The 20,560-nt window shown below is 36.0% G+C and overlaps 1 protein-coding gene across 7 annotated transcripts in view; it reads right to left on the bottom strand.

Annotated features, from left to right (window-relative positions):
* The window catches only part of LOC111586965 (latent-transforming growth factor beta-binding protein 4), an 84,687-nt gene that overhangs the window by 42,087 nt on the left and 22,040 nt on the right, over window positions 1–20,560 (bottom strand). For 6 of the 7 annotated variants that reach the window (XM_055012000.1, XM_055012002.1, XM_055012001.1 and 3 more), the window contains exons 5-7: window positions 13,410–13,664; window positions 1,900–2,127; window positions 705–781 (exon numbers count right to left, since the gene is read on the bottom strand). In XM_055012000.1, the coding sequence (XP_054867975.1) occupies window positions 705–781; window positions 1,900–2,127; window positions 13,410–13,664 (560 nt within the window). The remainder of the gene's footprint in view (window positions 1–704; window positions 782–1,899; window positions 2,128–13,409; window positions 13,665–20,560) is intronic. The other variant, XM_055012007.1, reaches the window with a different exon arrangement.

Raw genomic sequence — 20,560 nt, 5'->3', positions numbered from 1 at the left:
AAGTATTAAAAGTATTTGGTGCAATTTTAGAATTGTCAGAAAATATTTTTAAAAAATATCAAAATTGTCAGAAAATATTACAATATCTTAAAATTGTCAAAAAATATTTAAAGATCTTTGTAAAAACAATTCTCAAAATTTTCAGAAAAAATAAAAATTGTCACAAAAATTATATTTTAGAATAAGAAAATATTAATAAAATATAAAAATATCCGAAAATATTACAATATCTTAAAATTGTCAGAAAAATATTTAAAGATATTTGCACTTTCTTTAAATCTTAAAAAATATTTTTTTTAAATGTCAGAAAATATAACAATATATTAAAAATGTCAGAAATATATATGAATATTTTTTTGAAAATATCTCAAGGTTTTAAAAAAAATATCAGAAATGTCACAAAACTAAATTATATTTTAGAATTGTCAGAAAATATTAATAAAATATAAACATGTCAGAAATCATTACAATATCTTTAAAATGCCAGGAAAATATTTAAACATTGTTGTAAAATAATTCTTTTTAGTTTTAATTTTTTTTTAATGTCAGAAAACATTCAAAGTATATTTTAGAATTGACCAAAAATATTAATACAATCTCAAAAAACTGAGACATTTCAGAGATTGTAGTTTTTTTTTTTTGTTTTTTAACAGTGATGATTGACAGCTCTGTCATCCAATCAGAGGAGCCGTTTCTGTTCCTACCTTCAGCACCTGGTGGATTTTAACGTTGGCTTCAGGTGGATGCTGGACTCGGACCTTCACCATGGAAGGACCCAGAGCTGCTCACGGAAAATAAGAAAACAAAAATCAGATAAGTGCTAATAAATTAATCAAACAATGACTGTAAAACATGAAGAACATATTAAAAATATAGCAAGAAAATGTTAACAGAAAATAATAAAACAGATATCAATCAAATAAATATAAATTAATTAATCAAATAATGGCTATAAAATATCAATAAAATATTTCTAATATTATAATAAACATTAACAGAATGTACTCAAACAAATGTCAAATAAATGCAAAATAAATATTAAGAAATTAACCAAACAATGACTATGAAATATGAATAAAATATTTTAAATATTATAATAAATATTAACATAAAATATTAAATTACAATAAATAAAAGAAATAAGTAAAAAAATAAAAAAAATTTAATATAAGCCATGTCAGAAAAACATAATAACAATATTTAAAAAATAAAGAAGATGTATAAGATAAACAAAAAATATTAATAAAATATTTTTTAAAAAATGGATGAAATGGAATTTCAGAATGTCAGAAAAGCATTTATAGAATTAAATAAAAGGAAAATATGAATAAAATATATGAAAAATGTCAATAAAATGTAAAAGGGAAAGATGTAAATAAAAAGGGATGTCAAAAATCCATGAATAAAATATTAGAAAAGGAAAAAATATGATTTTAGTATGTGAAAAATATTAATAAAATATAAAAAGAAATAAAATGTGAGTAAGTGGAATTTCAGAATGTCAGAAAAACATTTAGATAATGTAGAAAATGGAAAATATGAATACAATATTAAAAAGAATGTCAATAGAATGTAAAAAGAAAACATTTAAATGAAAAGGAATGTCAACAGGGCATTAATAAAATACAAAAGCAAAAATATGATTTTACTGACTGAAAAAAATTGATAAAATATAAAAAGAAATTAAAATTGTGAATGAAATGTAATTTCAGGATGTCAGAAAAGTATTAAAAGAGTTTTTAAAAAAGCAAAATATGGAAAAAATCCATGAAAAACATCAATAAAATGTCAAAGGGAAAGATGTAAATAAGAAGAAATGTGAAAAAGGCATTAATAAAAGCACAAAATGTGATTTCACTAACTGAAAAATATTAATAGACTTCATATTATCAGACTCACCTTCGGATCTCGTCTCTTCCCGGTTCTGTCCGAGCGGCAGCAGGAACTCAGACCGGGTCAGCTCCTGATTGGTCGCCATGGCAGCAAGGCCGGCTGGTCGGACGATCTCATTGGTGGAGGACGAGGAGACGGGAATCTGGCAGAACTTCCCGGTGAAGTTTGGAGGACAGAGACAGCGATCCTTCTGGAGACAGACGCCTCCGTTCTGACAGAGTAGCGGACAGAGGACTGAAAGGACAACAAACAACCTGTTTACCTGTTTGTTTACACACATTACAGAGAGTTTAACCTGTTTACCTGTTTGTTTACACACAATACAGAGAGTTTAACCTGTTTACCTGTTTGTTTATAGACATTACAGAGAGTTTAACCTGTTTGTTTATACACATTACAGAGAGTTTAACCTGTTTACCTGTTTGTTTACACACATTACAGAGAGTTTAACCTGTTTACCCGTTTGTTTACACACATTACAGAGAGTTTAACCTGTTTACCTGTTTGTTTACACACATTACAGAGAGTTTAACCTGTTTACCTGTTTGTTTACACACATTACAGAGAGTTTAACTTGTTTACCTGTTTGTTTACACACATTACAGAGTTTAACCTATTTACCTGTTTGTTTACACACATTACAGAGAGTTTAACCTGTTTACCTGTTTGTTTACACACATTACAGAGACTTTAACCTGTTTGTTTATACACAATACAGAGAGTTTAACCTGTTTAGCTGTTTGTTTACACACATTACAGAGACTTTAACCTGTTTGTTTATACACAATACAGAGAGTTTAACCTGTTTAGCTGTTTGTTTATAGACATTACAGAGAGTTTAACCTGTTTGTTTACACACATTACAGAGAGTTTAACCTGTTTACCCGTTTGTTTACACACATTACAGAGAGTTTAACCTGTTTACCTGTTTGTTTACACACATTACAGAGAGTTTAACCTGTTTACCTGTTTGTTTACACACATTACAGAGACTTTAACCTGTTTGTTTATACACAATACAGAGAGTTTAACCTGTTTAGCTGTTTGTTTATAGACATTACAGAGAGTTTAACCTGTTTGTTTATACACAATACAGAGAGTTTAACCTGTTTAGCTGTTTGTTTATAGACATTACAGAGAGTTTAACCTGTTTACCTGTTTGTTTACACACATTACAGAGAGTTTAACCTGTTTACCTGTTTGTTTACACACATTACAGAGACTTTAACCTGTTTGTTTATACACAATACAGAGAGTTTAACCTGTTTAGCTGTTTGTTTATAGACATTACAGAGAGTTTAACCTGTTTGTTTACACACATTACAGAGAGTTTAACCTGTTTACCCGTTTGTTTACACACATTACAGAGAGTTTAACCTGTTTACCTGTTTGTTTACACACATTACAGAGAGTTTAACCTGTTTACCTGTTTGTTTACACACATTACAGAGAGTTTAACTTGTTTACCTGTTTGTTTACACACATTACAGAGTTTAACCTATTTACCTGTTTGTTTACACACATTACAGAGACTTTAACCTGTTTGTTTAAACACAATACAGAGTTTAACCTGTTTACCTGTTTGTTTACACACATTACAGAGACTTTAACCTGTTTGTTTATACACAATACAGAGAGTTTAACCTGTTTGTTTATACACAATACAGAGTTTAACCTGTTTGTTTACACACAATACAGAGTTTAACCTGTTTACCTGTTTGTTTACACACATTACAGAGACTTTAACCTGTTTGTTTATACACAATACAGAGAGTTTAACCTGTTTGTTTATACACAATAGAGTTTAACCTGTTTGTTTATACACATTACAGAGAGTTTAACCTGTTTACCTGTTTGTTTACACACATTACAGAGAGTTTAACCTGTTTACCTGTTTGTTTACACACATTACAGAGACTTTAACCTGTTTACCTGTTTGTTTACACACATTTCAGAGAGGTTAAACCAATCAGAATCAAAGGTTCAAGTTTTACAACTTTATTATTTATTTAAAAAAGCAAAATACAATTAGAATAGAAGAAGAATAAAATATCTAAATTATTCAATAGAAGTGAAAATGTTAAAATTTGGATTAAAAATATGAATAAAATGTTAAACTGTAAATAAATGTAAATATCTATATATAAATCAAATAAATATGACTAAATAGGATCTAAAAGTGTCAACAAAACATTCAGGAAATATCAGAAAAATATCAATTAATTTAAGAATATTAATACAATATTTAAATCTAAATTATTATTATTATTATTATTATTATTATTATTATTATTATTATTATTATTAATAATAATAATAATAATAATAATACATTGGAAAATATCAGGAACATGAATCCCAGCAGTGGCTCTTCTTCTCTGACAGTAAATCATTGGAGGTGCAGTGAGTGGATTTAGCCTCTGCAGCGCCCCCTGGTGTTCAACTAAAACCAGAGGATTTATCAGGTTTATTAGCCTGTTCTGGAACCGGAGCAGCTCTGAGCGGCTGGAAAAGCTTTCTGGGAAACGTTGGGCCGTCCTGACGAGATGGAGGTGAAGAACCGATGCCAGCAGAACCGACCAGCCACTTCCTGCTTCCTGCTTTCACAGGAAGCTGCTGTATTGTTGGAGAAACCGCCGCTAACGAGGCTGAAACCCGACCAGGAAACCTGAGGTTGGAGTCGCTCCCAGACACAAAACCGCTGCTGCTAGAGAACCATGTTTTTATAGAAATCAATCAGAAAAGGTTTGTTTTATCTGATATTCAAGGAGCTGATTCTGTATTTAAATGGAGTACAGAGAATCAGCAGCGTGTAGAAAAATGCGGAACAAACAGCCAGAGTGTAAAATGACTTCATGACTACGAGTAAGATTTGGTTTCATCCTGAAAAATGGCCAAATCTGAGCTGAAAACTCAAATATTGCTGCACAGCTAGATCTCCATGGCAACTGATGCTGTGGAGCTAGATTTCCATGGTAACTGTTGCTGAGGAGCTAGATTTCCATGGTAACTGACGCTGTGGAGCTAACCTGGTCCAAAGCAGGTTTTGTTCAGTCTCCCTTTAAACAAATTGTTTACTGATGATTACTTATGAGAGATTCAGTTTCTCAGCTGATTTAACTCTTAGACATATTAATTTGTACGTTACGAAAACCACCGAATGAAACTGTGTTGTTACAGTGTCACAGACCGGATTCATTGCGTTGCTATGGGAACCCCACATGTATTTAGTTAATGATGCAGAAGTCACATAAGTGTGTTTTTATGTGTTATATGTCCGTTTAAACTGCAGCTGATAGAACACAAATAAGAAAACTGATCAGTTTATTAGTATTGATTATTGAGAATATTGAATCAGTAACTTTAGTTTCACTTTGATTTGGTTCAAATTCAATAGATTTCCTCCATTATGACTCAGTCTCAGACCTACATGGACTTCAATGATGAATATATGAAGGTTGATAGTTTTATTGTGCAGCTGTCTGTTATCAATAATAAGCTGCACTGATCGATGAAATAAATATATTAACACGTTTCTACCAGCATTCCTGTCCTGTATCACTGCCAGTGAAGAAATACAAAAGTAAAACTCCCAGAAAAACTACTGCTTGAAGTTGAGATTGTTCAGTCAGATGTTGAGTGTCAGTACTTTAACTAGATAATGTAGTACTGATGCTTTAACTAGATAATGTAGTACTGATGCTTTAACTAGATAATGTAGTACTGATGCTTTGACTAGATAATGTAGTACTGATGCTTTAACTAGATAATGTAGTACTGATGCTTTGACTAGATAATGTGGTACTGATGCTTTGACTAGATAATGTGGTACTGATGCTTTAACTAGATAATGTAGTACTGATGCTTTGACTAGATAATGTAGTACTGATGCTTTGACTAGATAATGTAGTACTGATGCTTTGACTAGATAATGTGGTACTGATGCTTTGACTAGATAATGTAGTACTGATGCTTTGACTAGATAATGTAGTACTGATGCTTTGACTAGATAATGTAGTACTGATGCTTTAACTAGATAATGTAGTACTGATGCTTTAACTAGATAATGTAGTACTGATGCTTTGACTAGATAATGTAGTACTGATGCTTTGACTAGATAATGTAGTACTGATATTTTAACTAGATAATGTAGTACTGATGCTTTAACTAGATAATGTAGTACTGATGCTTTGACTAGATAATGTAATACTGATGCTTTGACTAGATAATGTAGTACTGATATTTTAACTAGATAATGTAGTACTGATGCTTTGACTAGATAATGTAGTACTGATGCTTTAACTAGATAATGTAGTACTGATACTTTAACTAGATAATGTAGTACTGATGCTTTAACTAGATAATGTAGTACTGATGCTTTAACTAGATAATGTAGTACTGATATTTTAACTAGATAATGTAGTACTGATGCTTTGACTAGATAATGTAGTACTGATGCTTTGACTAGATAATGTAGTACTGATATTTTAACTAGATAATGTAGTACTGATGCTTTAACTAGATAATGTAGTACTGATGCTTTAACTAGATAATGTAGTACTGATGCTTTAACTAGATAATGTAGTACTGATGCTTTAACTAGATAATGTAGTACTGATGCTTTGACTAATGTAGTACTGATATTTTAACTAGATAATGTAGTACTGATGCTTTGACTAGATAATGTAGTACTGATATTTTAACTAGATAATGTAGTACTGATGCTTTGACTAGATAATGTAGTACTGATGCTTTGACTAGATAATGTAGTACTGATGCTTTAACTAGATAATGTAGTACTGATGCTTTAACTAGATAATGTAGTACTGATGCTTTGACTAGATAATGTAGTACTGATGCTTTGACTAGATAATGTAGTACTGATATTTTAACTAGATAATGTGGTACTGATGCTTTGACTAGATAATGTGGTACTGATGCTTTGACTAGATAATGTAGTACTGATGCTTTGACTAGATAATGTAGTACTGATGCTTTGACTAGATAATGTAGTACTGATGCTTTGACTAGATAATGTAGTACTGATGCTTTAACTAGATAATGTAGTACTGATACTTTAACTAGATAATGTAGTACTGATGCTTTAACTAGATAATGTAGTACTGATGCTTTGACTAGATAATGTAGTACTGATATTTTAACTAGATAATGTAGTACTGATGCTTTAACTAGATAATGTACTGATGCTTTAACTAGATAATGTAGTACTGATGCTTTGACTAGATAATGTAGTACTGATATTTTAACTAGATAATGTGGTACTGATGCTTTGACTAGATAATGTGGTACTGATGCTTTGACTAGATAATGTGGTACTGATGCTTTGACTAGATAATGTGGTACTGATGCTTTGACTAGATAATGTGGTACTGATGCTTTGACTAGATAATGTGGTACTGATGCTTTGACTAGATAATGTAGTACTGATGCTTTGACTAGATAATGTAGTACTGATGCTTTGACTAGATAATGTAGTACTGATGCTTTGACTAGATAATGTAGTACTGATGCTTTAACTAGATAATGTAGTACTGATACTTTAACTAGATAATGTAGTACTGATGCTTTAACTAGATAATGTAGTACTGATGCTTTGACTAGATAATGTAGTACTGATATTTTAACTAGATAATGTAGTACTGATGCTTTAACTAGATAATGTAGTACTGATGCTTTAACTAGATAATGTAGTACTGATGCTTTGACTAGATAATGTAGTACTGATATTTTAACTAGATAATGTAGTACTGATACTTTAACTAGATAATGTAGTACTGATACCACACCCTTCAGAGTCCCTGTAAACCCATTAGGTCTACTTTCTGCTGGTGTTTCTGAGCTACGCTGACCCAGATCTCCAGATAGATCTCTACAGATGGACCACATCAACACCAACAGTTTACTTTCTGCAGAACCTCGGCCAGAACACAAAGATGGAAACCCGAGGAGTGAGGAGGCGTAAACACGGAGAGATTACAGACAGATCCATGTAAACAGAAGGAAACAAGAAGAATCTGTCAGATCAACGGTTTGTTGGTAAAACCAGGACACTGGAGAAAACATGACTGAAGGTTTTATGTTCAATAGATTAAAAAAAATGGAGGAATTCTGACCAGATTCTGACAGAACGATTAATGATGATATCAAAGGGAAGTGGATCTACTGAGAACAAAGAAATTATTTATAAAGCTCTGATCTCTGTGTTCACTTTGTGTCTCTTTGTGGTCATTTTGTGTTTCTTTGTGGTCATTTTGTGTCTTTGTGGTCATTTTTCATCTTTTTTGTCATTTTGCATATTTTTGTGGTCATTTTGCATCTATTTGTGTAGTCATTTTGCATGTTTTTGTCATCATTTTGAGACTTAAATCACCAGGAACGACAGTGACTACATCACCTCCACCCCCCCAGTGTCCAGTTAATTCTGTCCAAATGTCTCTGAGAGGCGAACACATTAACATGCTAACAATCCACATATGTGTGCTTCTGGTTGCGTGTTTGTAGTGACACTGTGAGATAAAACATGAGGTTCCTTCGTGTTGCTGGTTTTATCGCTGCTTTGTGTGATGCTGTTTGCTAGGAAACCAGCTGTTTGACCTCTGACCTCATGATGTCATCCCTCCTCCCCCCGTGTGTGTGTGTGTGTGTGTGTGTGTGTGTGTGTGTGTGTGTGTGTGTGTGTGTGTGTGTATGTGTGTGTGTGTCTGTTACCTCACCACGAGTTTAAATATTCACACATCACCAGTGAAACATCCCTGGCACGTGTGTGTGTGTGTGTGTGTGTGTGTGTGTGTGTGTGTGTGTGTGTGTGTGTGTGTGTGTGTGTGTGTGTGTGTGTGTGTGTGTGTGTGTGTTAGCGTTGTGTTTCTGTCTCTGTGGGGACCGAAGGCTGCAGTTTTCTGACTTCTGAGGACAAAAATCAAACTTTTCCGGTAAAAAATGTAAAAGTTTCAGAGCGAGGACGGGTTCTGTGTACCGGTGAGCCTCCAGGAGACGAGTGTGATTCGGTGTGACGTCCTCTGAAGCGATAGAAACCCACCCGTGTGTGAGAGTTAATGATAAATGAAAGCCACATGTCTTCAGTCCAGCTTCCATCCAGATGTGGCACAAATTATTACAGGAAAACCGGAGAAACAGCAAACAAACACGAGTCAAACCCTCAGAGAAGACAATAATAATAATAATAATAATAATAACAACAATGAGGGTTTTTATGTAGCTGTGTGTGTCTGCAGGTGTGAAGTCAGGAGGGTTTGTGTACATTGACCTACAAACAGATGTGTAACAGTGAACCTCATGTTACAGTTTACGGAGTTTATTTGTCCTTCAAAGTAACACAAATGTCCTTTAAAGCTGCTTTTTGACTGAATTTGAACAGGTTTAGTTTCTTTTTGGTCATTTTGTGTTTCTTTGCGGTCATTTTGTGTCTCTTTGCGGTCATTTTGTGTTTCTTTGTGGTCATTTTGTGTCTCTTTGCGGTCATTCTGTGTCTCTTTGCAGTCATTTTGTGTCTCTTTGTGGTCATTTTGTGTCTCTTTGTGGTCTTTTTGTGTTTCTTTGTGATCTTTTTGTGTCTCTTCAGTCATTTTGTGTCTCTTTGTGGTCATTTTGTGTCTCTTTGTGGTCATTTTGTGTCTCTTTGCGGTCATTCTGTGTTTCTTTGTGGTCATTTTGTGTCTCTTTGCGGTCATTTTGTGTCTCTTTGCGGTCATTTTGTGTCTCTTTGCGGTCATTTTGTGTCTCTGCGGTCATTTTGTGTCTCTTTGTGGTCTTTTTGTGTTTCTTTGTGGTCTTTTTGTGTCTCTTTGTGGTCATTTTGAGTCTCTTCAGCCATTTTGTGTCTCTTTGTGGTCATTTTGTGTCTCTTTGTGGTCATTTTGTCTCTCTTTGTGGTCTTTTTGTGTCTCTTTGTGGTCTTTTTGTGTCTCTTTTGTCTTGTTTTGGTAGTTTTACATCTCTTTTCATTGTCTTTCAGCTTTTTATGGTTGTAATGAGTCAGTTTCTGGCTGTTTTGGGGCCTTTTGTGGTCGTTTTGCATCCACTTGTTGTCCCTTTGTGTCTTTCTGTGGCTGCTAAGAATCCTGTCTTCTAGCTAAAAGCCTCTTCTGTGGAGTCTTGGAGCTGATAGGAGTTTATTAAATGCTTTTAAAGCAACCAGAAGTCTTGCTGTGAACTCAACCTGATAATACTGGGATTTGACTACTATCTGGCACCAGTTTTGATCTACATGTTTACTGATAAGAATCTCAGATTTAGTGAAGCTGGGCTGAACCTGTTTTGAGTCTCTGCAGGTTTATTTTTAAAAAGAAGTGAATTGTCAATCAGATCGACTGATGGAAGACTCGATAAAGTGTCGTCGTGTGATTTATGTGCGACATAAAAGCCCTTAAAACGTGAACAGCTCAGCATTTCCTCTGAAGGCCTTCTGACAGCAGCGGTGATTTAACGCCGGCTGACCCGGGATCAGATCTGACTGCAGAAATATTCGCTGGCTCGGCTTCAGACTCCGACCATCAAAGAGCTGCAGGTCACATGACTCTGCTAGAGAAGCTTCACACATGTAGCCGGATTTTTCCTGCAGCAGGTCGACATATTTACCTTGTCTTTCCCTCACGTGTTTCCTGAGATTCACCAAAACCCAACCTGACCAGGTGAAGGTCGTCTGTTTAAACCTCTGGATGATGAAACTACGGTGGTCTGGAGGAAGAATCAAACGCAACTACGATGTCTCATTCTAGAAAACTGTGTGAGCTCATCTTCACGTCAGACGGAGAGAAAATATAAACACTGACGTTAATGAGGTCAGTTTATGTGTGACTGACGAGGAACGAACTGAAGGTTTGTTTCATCCAAACTTCACCGTCTGAGCAGATTCTTAGTCTTACAGGTCATAGAAATACGAAGAGCTTCAGTAGAAGGCAACAAGACTTCGCGTTTTGGTTCGTGAAGACGTTTTATCTTCGTCAAATGACCACAATGAAGCACAATAAGATGCAAAAAAACCCACAAAGAGGCACACAACCCAAAACCAAGAGACACAAAAGAGACACACTATCAACACAACCGCAAAGCAACACAAAACTACTAAACCAACAACCACAAAGAGATGCAAAAAACACAAAGACACATGAAGTCAATAACAATATGCACAAAACTACCACAGAGACAAAACTACCAAAAATATGCACAACACGAAACTACCTAAACAACCACAAAGACACACAAAACTATCAAAACAACCACACAGAGATGCACAAAAACTACAAAGACGCACAAAGTCACTACCAATACGCACAAAACTACTACAAAGAGACACATGAGCACCAAAACAACCAAACAGACTCAAAATTACCAAAACAACAACAAAGAGACACAAAACAACCACAAAGAGACACAAAACCACCAACACAACTACAAAGAGATGCAAAAAAAACACAGATGCAAAAAACTACCACAAAGACACACAAAACTACCAAAACAACCACACAAATGCACAAAGCAACCACAAAGAGACATAAGACTACAACAAAAAGTCACAAAACTACCAAAAACCACACACAAAACTACTAAAACTACCACAAACAGGCACTGCAAAACTACCAACACAGCCACAAAGAGATGCAAAAAACACAAAGATGCAAAAAACTACCACGAAGACACACAGAACAACCAAAACAACCACACAAATGCACAAAACTACCACAGAGACAGAAAACAAGCACAAAGAGATGCAAAAAAACAGACGCACAAAGTCAGTACCAATACACACAAAAATTTTAAACCATTTCTTTAACAGACTTTTGAACTAATTGTGGTTTTTCCTCGTTTTGTGATGTTTTGAATCTTTGAATTCTTGGAAAAAACAACCCAATCTTTTCTGCAATAAAATTGGAAAATTTCCAGACAGACAGAAAACTATTAAAACAACCACAAAAAAATTGCAAAGCAACCAAAAAGAGACTCAGAAAGGGCAAAAACACCCACAAAGACATGCAACACTACCAAGACTACCACCAAAAGATGCACAAAATTACCACAAATACTTGCTAAACAACTACAAACAGATGCAAATCTAACAAAACAGCCACAAAGAGACTCAAACCTATCAAAACCACCACAAACACAAAAAGATGCAAAACATCTATAAAGATACGCCAAACAACCCCAACAACCAAAGAGATGCACAACTAAAAGACACAAAACGACCACAAAGAGAAGCAACACAACCATAAAGGCAAGTAAAACACATTTAACAAACAGAATATACAGAAATAAAAGAGGATGCACTGCAAAAACTCAAAATCTGACCAAATCTATTTGTCTTGTTTTTAGTCAAAATGTCTCATCCCACTTGTTTTAAGATAAATTCACTTCAGAGACATTTCAGCAGATGGAGGGACTTGTTTTAGCCCTCGTGTCGTCCTGCGGGTCAAATTAACTCGTTTTAAAGTTTGAAAATGAGGAAAAAAATATGTTCACAGTGAAAGTTCTGATGTCCACATTTTCAACATTTTTGGGAAATCTGTGAACATTTTTTGGTGAAAAAAAAATGTTAAAAATGATTTTTAAGAACATTCACATAAAAATCAACCAAAATCCAGTGAATTTCGCTGGATTTTGGTTGATTTTTACTCCTTTTTTGAAAATATTTACAAGAATTTTCTTGCCAAATTTGGGGAATTTTTTAAAAATAAAACTTTAAAGAGAAACTTTTTGGAATTATTGGAGTTTTTTTCCTGAAGGTTTTGCACATTGTCAGGAATTTGGGGAATTTTTTTGGTGAATTTTTGGATTTTTTTCAGACAAGGAAACAATATTTTTGGTGCTCGTGAATGAAGACACCAGGAGGGTTAAGACAATGCATCTTAAATGTCTCATTAAGTCAAACAATCTTGAAATTATCTTGTTTTGAGTTGAATTTTACAAGAAAACTCAAATTAAGTTTAATACATGTCAAATTAGGAGGTTACATGAAAGCAAAAATCTATTTTTGAGTGAAAAACTGCATTTTTTTTTAGCATGTCTGGCTTCTTTTAAGACACCTGAGATATATCATTTTATTTCAAGAAATCTTACTAAGCCATTTTTCACTTGTTCTATTGGCAGATTTTTTTCACTTATTTGAAGATAAAAGTTCCTTCAAGTAAGTTTTTTTTCTTGTTTTGAGAGGAGCACTTTTTCCAGTGTATAGAGATTTAAAACAATATAAAGGCAGAATTATGTACAGAATGTGTATACTAAAGCTAAAAACTGTGCAGATGGTGTGCAAGTTGGCAGAAAAATACAAATCTGTGCAATTAGTAGCATGCAAATACCCTGAGATGTCCATTTCGGTACGTATTTATTAACTTTATGTTGCAGAACTTTGTTTTTAATTTGAATTCTTGGCAAAAACAGTGCAATCTTTTCTGCAAAAAAAGGGGTAAACTTCCAGTGCATGCTTTGTGTAACTCCTGCAGCTGTTTTCCTCTGCAGGCAGGAGTTAAATGTGGACTTACAGACTCTGAATCCCGGTCCGTGGGCTCCGTCTCTCCTCCCTCCTCCCTCGGCGCTGCTGTACAGCGTCGTCACGTTGCCTCTCTCGCAGTAGTTGACACATCGGTCCTGACTGCAGCGCACCTTGCAGATGGTCGGCGTGAACATCACCTGGATCCTCTCCACGCCTCCTCCTCCTCCTCCTCCTCCTCCTCCTCCTCGTCCTCCTCCTCGTCCTCCTCCTCGTCCCGCCGCCACCGCCGTCGTCTGGCCGTCAGCTGGCGGAGGAAACGCGGAGATCAGCAGCAGAAAACAGCAGAGTGGCTGCATCTTGAGATCTGCAGTCAGAGTTTGTGCTGCATCGCCAGACGCTGCCCTCCGCTCTGCCTCTACCTCGCTGTGGTCGAGGGAAATCGCAGGAAAAAAGGAGGGAAGGAAGGAAGGAGAAAGCGAGCAGAGCTTCCCCCTCCCCTCGGCTCGCATCGGTTTTTCCCTAAACACTCCTGAGTGTGAGCGAGAGAGAGCGAGGTAGAGAGATAATTGGAAGCAGTGTGCAGGACTGGGCTGGGCTCCAAACTAAATGTTTAGCAGGGATCTGGTCCATCGGTCCACAGAGAGAGAGAGCACGAGGACATGAAGCTCTCTCGCTCCTCTTCCTCACTCCTGTTCTTATTATATTGGTTGGTCTGGGTCCGAACAGAGGCCTGTATCTCTGCACATGGTTTCATAACAACATTAGAGGACGTCAGGGTGATGATGATGCAACCCCAGTTTTAAGTTTCAGGGGGTCCAGTTCACCCGAAGTCTTCAAGTAGCTGCAGATCGAATAGTGAGGCACAAAACTACTGCAAAGAGACATAAAACTTCCACCAAGACACACAAAACTACTACAAAGACAGGTAAAACAGCCACAAAGACACAAAACTACTACAAAGACTGGTAAAACAGACACAAAAACACACAAAGGAACCACAAAAACACATAAAACATCCAAAAAGACATGCAAAACAACCACCAAGACACGCAAAACAGCCACAAATACACGCAAAACAACCATAAAGACACACAAAACAACCACAAAGACACGCAAAACAACCACAAAGACACGCAAAACAACCACAAAGCCACGCAAAACTACTACAAAGACAGGTAAAACAACCACAAAGACACGTAAAACAACAACCTAGAGATGTACAACTACCACAAAGAGGCAGAAAACTACTAAAACAACCACAAAAAATGCAAAGTAACCAAAATGAGACACAAAAGAACCAAAATACACACAAAGACATGCAACACTACCAAGACTACCACAAAAAGACACAAGACTATCAAGACAACCACCAAAAGATGCACAAAATCACCACTAATACTTACTAAACAACCACAAAAAGACAGAAAACTACGACGACAACCACAAAGAGATACTAAATTACAGAAAACAACCATAGAGAGCCACAAAATGACCACAAAAACAGACAAATCAACCACGAAAAGATGCAAAACACCTACAAAGACATGCAAAACTACTATGACAACCAAAGAGATGCACAACAAAGACACAGTATGACCACAAAGATACCAAAACGACCACAAAAAGGCGCAAAATGACCACAAAGAGAAACAATACAAATACGAGACGTAAAACTACCATATTAAACAAAGACATAGACAACAAAGAGGCACAAAACGACCACAAAGAGCTTCACAACAACCACAAAAGACTCAAATGTACTAAAACAACCACAAAAAAACATGCAAAGCAACCACAAAAATATGCAAAACATCTGCAAAGATAAGCAAAATTACCCTAACAACCAAATAAATGCACAACAAAAAGATACAAAAGGACCACAAAGATACATAAAACTACTGAAACAACCACAAAGAAAAGCAACACATCTATATAGAGATGTGAAACTAACAAAAGAACCACAAAAAGATGTAAAACTACCAAAATATCCGCAATGAAACATGAAACAATCACAAAGGGATGCAAAACTACCAAAAAAGAAATGCCAAATTTCTAAAAAGAAATGGAAAACACTACCATAGAGAGATACAAAACAGCCACAAAAATATGCGGAACAACCACAAAGAGACACAAAAGACTACAAAGAGATACAAAAGAACAACAAAGAGATGCACAACAACCTCAAAGAGATTGACAGCAACCACAAAAGAGACTAAAACGCACCAAAGCAACCCCAAAAACATGCAAAATATCTACATATACCCAAAACTACTCCAACAACCAAAGAGATGCGCAACAAAAAGACACAAAACGACCACAAAGAGAAGCAACACAACCACATAGAGATGTAAAACTACAAAAAACAACCACAAGAGATACAATCCTACCACATAAAACAAAGAGATGCACAATAAAGAGACACAAAATGACCTCAAAGTCACACAGAACAACCACAAAGAGACACAAAACTACCACAAAGAGATGCAAAACTACACCAGAGATACAAAGAGACACAAAACAACCTCAAAGAGCTTGATAACAACCACAAAAGAGACTCAAATGTACCAAAACCACCACAAAAACATACAAGACAGCCACAAAAACATTCAAAACATCTACAAAGACACACAAAATTACCCTGACAACCAAAGAGATGCACAACAGAAAGACACAGTATGACCATGAAGATACATAAAACTACCAAAACGACCACTAAAAGGCGCAAAATGACCACAAAGAGAAACAACTCAAATACGAGATGTAAAACTACCACATTTAAAAAAAAAGAGATACTGACACAAAACAACCACAAAGAGACACAGAGACTAAAACGCACCAAAACAACCCCAAAAAGATGCAAAATATCTACAGATACCCAAAACTACCCCAACCACCAAAGAGATGCACAACAAAAAGACACAAAATGACCACAAAGAGAAGCAACACAACCACACAGAGATGTGAAACTGCCAAAATAGCTACACAAAGATGCAAAACAACCACAAAGAGGCACAAAATCATATTTTTCGAGTTTGTTTTCATTGCTACCGGTCGATCATATTCCCTCCATACTAAACACAGTAAAGCCTGCAGGCATACAGCAGCTGGTTGAGGATTTTGATGGATGATAAATTTAATTTGACCAGCGCTCTTGTGGAAAGTATGAAGCGCCTTAAACAGAGCTGCCTTTAGCACCGAATAACTACAACAGAGGACAAACACCCACTGAGCTTTCTACAGTACTCCACCATACTTTAACTTTTCTCTTCTGGTATCTGGAGGTCTTTCTACTGACTGAGGTAAAAACACTCTTCTGGAGGAGCTGGAAGCTGAGTTCAGGTGGTAGAAAGTGGACCTTCAGCCAACATCAGGGTCTAAACCTGAGTAAATCCACTCCATGGGGCTCTGAACCTGCCTCCACGTCTCCTCAGGGGCCTCAGCCCTGCAGAGTTCCTGGTTCTGGGCCTGAATAGAGGCCGGTTGTTCCTGCTGCTGTTTGTCTATGAGCTCATGTCCTGACTGCAGACTGGGAACCAGCGAGGCAGAAACACCACAAACATGAACTGCTAGAACATTATTATTGTTGTTGTTATTATTATAACCTCCATCTGATTGTGAGGGCTCCACTCTGACCTGAAGATTAAAGCTGCTGCCACTCGTTTAAAGGCTTCAAGTCGGTAGATTCTGCTCTGTGAACCGAACCTCTGGTTAAAAATAACCAGATAAAGTCGACTCTCGCTCACGTAAATGGAAAAGACCAATTCTTTGTCTCACGAGTTAATGCTACCAAAAGATTCCACACAGATAGAAACATGAAGACATGAGAAACGAGGGAGGAAATGAATGACGCATAACTCAGAGTTTAGTAACACAACCTGGATGGTGTGGGTCTTTTTGAGGTCATTTTGTTCCCATCTATGGTTGTTTTGGGTCTCTTTATGGTCATTTTGTGGTTCATTGTGGTGGTTTTGTGCCATCTTATGGATTTTTTTGTCTTTTAGGTAGTTTTGTGGATCTTTGTGGTAGTTTTGGAGTCTTGTGGGCATTTAGTTCCTATTTGTAGCAGTTTTGTGTCTCTTTTGGTGGTTTTATGTCTTTTATTGGTTGGTGTGTGTCTTTGTGGTTGTTTTGGACTCTTTGTGGGCATTTAGTTCCCTTTTGTGGTTGTTTTGTGTCTCTTTGTGTCAATTTTATAATTGTTTTGTGTTTTTTTGTGTCTGTGGTACTTTTGTGGATCTTTGTGGTGGCTTTGTTGTCTCTTATTGGTTGGTTTGTGTTTTTTTTGTGGTTGTTTTATGTCTCTTTGTGGTCATTTTGTGGTTCATTGTGGTAATTTTGTGTCTTTTTGGGGTACTTTTGAATTTTTGGGTGGTTTTGTTGCCTCTTACTGGTTGTTTGTGTCTCTTTGTGATAATTTTGTGGATCTTTGTGGTTCATTGTGGTGGTTTTGTGTCTTTTTGTGGTAGTTTTGTTGTCTCTAATCGGTTGGTGTGCGTCTCTTTGTGGTGTTTTGTTTGTCTTTGTGGTAGTTTTGCGTCTCTGTGGGCATTTAGTTGCTTTTTGCGGTAGTTTTGTGTCTCTTTTGGTGGTTTTGTGTCTTTTTGTGAAAGTTTTGTATCTTTTTTGGTAGTTTTGTTGTCTCTTGTCGGTTGGTGTGCATCTCTTTGTGGTGTTTTGTGTGTCTTTATGGGCATATGGTTCCTTTTGGTGGTTGTTTTGTGTCTCCTTGTGATTCACTGTGGTAGTTTTGTGGGGGTTTTTTTTGGTGGTTTTGTCGTTTCTTATTGGTTGTTTGTCTCTTAATGGTGTTTTTTGTCAATGTGGTGTTTTGTGGCTCATAGTTTTTTTTAATGCATTTTATATATATAATGATAATAAATATACAATTAAATTCCTTTTTTTGCTTTTTTGTACATATGACAGGACAAAAGGTTATTATGAACTTATTTTACACCTGACACCAACGGTATGGATATTTATGTGAAGTACAGGGAGGGAAAAAGGTACATGAATTTACTGTTTCTGGGAAAGAACAAAGCTGGAGTGATTCTGAAAGAGTGCATTGTACAAAAAATAACATAAAATTTGTTTATAAACTATAAAAATCTGGGAGCAAAAGTTGCAGAAAAATATGTTTAAAGAGGTGGACTCCTCTAGCTTTAAGCAGCAGTAAAGATAAAAGAGACAGAAACTGCTTGGAGTTTAAGGAGTTACCACTTGGATGTTCCTGAGTGAAGAACTGTTGGGTTAAACTGTTATATTTTCTGGTTTTGCATAATTTTTCTTGACCCTCTGACCACAGTTTGTAAAATTTTGTTATTCATACGTTGAAACCAGACTGGCGACACCTCAGGAGTAATTTCTAAATGATCCATCAATAACCCTCCATCGCAGCAGCTGAACAATAGCAGGAACTGTTTACTGCTCTGAACTGTGCCACTGCATTAGCGCTCACCTTATCAGAAGCACACAGTGAAAACCAGCCGGCGAGCTTCATTAACACAACACAGATGGAAAAAAAACAGCACATTCCTGCAGCGTATGACTGACAGACGCAAGCTGTGTGCGCTGTTTGTCCTTCAGCACCTACATATCAGCTGCTCACAGGTTGTTCTGCTAAATAATGATCCATGAGTCATGGTATGTGTGTTAAATATACAGTAAGACCCTGTTAGCGTGTCCAAACATGACTGATTTTAATGTCTGCTCTGGTATCTTTGTCGCCACCGGATAAACACAGCAAATACACAATCTGAGGTTTGGTCATAGAGGAATGCTGGATAATTTTTAAGTCAAAATTAAGCTAAATTAATGACAAATTATTAATTAATGGCAACAGTTATTGTATTTTATGACTTTAGCTGTGTAGTGAGGTCTTTCTCTATGACTTTAGCTATGCCATTAGCTTTTTTCTGTGACTTTAGCTATGTTAATAGCGTCTTTCTGTGGCTTTAGCTGTGTCTTTACCTTCTTTCTGCAAGTTTAGCTTTATAGTTAGCATCTTTCTTTGACTTTAGCATGGTTGTTAGGCATCTTTCTATAACTTTAGCTGTGTAGTTAGCTTCTTTCTGTGACTTTAGCTGTGTAGTTATATTCCTTCTTGGATTTTAGCTATGTTGTTACCTTCTTTCTGTGACTTCAGCTGTATCATTAGCTTCTTTCGTTAACTTTAGCTGTGTAGTCACGTTCCATCTTGGATTTAAGCTATGTTGTAAGGTTCTTTCTGTGACTTTAGCTGTGTCATTAACTTATTTCTGGGACTTTAGCTATGTTATTCGCGTATTTATGTAACTTTAGCTGTGTAAATACCTTCATTCTCAGATTTTAGCTATGTCATTAGCTTCTTTCTGTGACTTCAGCTGTGTAGTTAGCTTCTTTCTGTGACTTTACCTATGTAGCTACCTTCCTTCTCAGATTTTAGCTAGTTTCATGTGTGTAGTTAGCTTCTTCCTATGGCGCCAGTTGTGATATTACCTTCTTTCTGTGAGTTTAAATGTGTTATAAGCTTTTTTCTGTGACTTTAGCTGTGCCGTTAGCATCCTTCTTTGACTTTCGCATTGTATTTAGGCATTTTCTTTATTTTAGCTGTGTCGTTAGCTTATTTTTGTGACCGTAGCTGTATTGGTACCTTCCATCTGTGACTTTAGCTGTGCCATAAGCTTCCTTCTATGACTTTAGAGTTGTAGTTAGCTTCTTTCTGTGGCCGTAGCTATGTCATTAGCTTCTTTCTCTGACGTTTAGCTGTGTCTTAACCTTCTTTTGGCGAGTTTATCTGTGTCATAGGCTTCTTTCTGAGACTTAAGCTAAATGGTTAGCTTCTATCTGTGACTTTTGCTGTGTTGTTAGCTTCTTTCTGCAACTTTAGTTGTGTCCCTAGTTTCTTTGTGTGACTTTAACTGTGTAATTACCTTTCTTTTGGGATTTTAGCTGTATCATTAGCATCTTTCTAAGACTTTAGCTGTATCGTTGGCTTCTTGCTATGACTTTAGCTGTGTCATTAGCTTCTTTGTGTTACTTTAGCTGTATCGATAGTCTGTGACTAACCATGTAGTTAGCTGGTTTGCTTTGATTTTAGCTGCATAGTTAGCTTCTATGAATTTAGCTGTGTAGTTACCTTACTTCTTTACTTTTAGCTATGCAAGTTAGCGGTCTTTCTATGACTTTAGCTGTCTCATTAGCATCTATCTAGGATTTTAGCTG

The sequence above is a fragment of the Amphiprion ocellaris genome, chromosome 7 (assembly GCF_022539595.1).
Source record: "Amphiprion ocellaris isolate individual 3 ecotype Okinawa chromosome 7, ASM2253959v1, whole genome shotgun sequence".
Taxonomy (NCBI): domain Eukaryota; kingdom Metazoa; phylum Chordata; class Actinopteri; family Pomacentridae; genus Amphiprion; species Amphiprion ocellaris.
The sequence above is the reverse complement of the archived record's forward strand: the minus strand, read 5'-3'. Positions and strand labels throughout refer to the sequence as shown.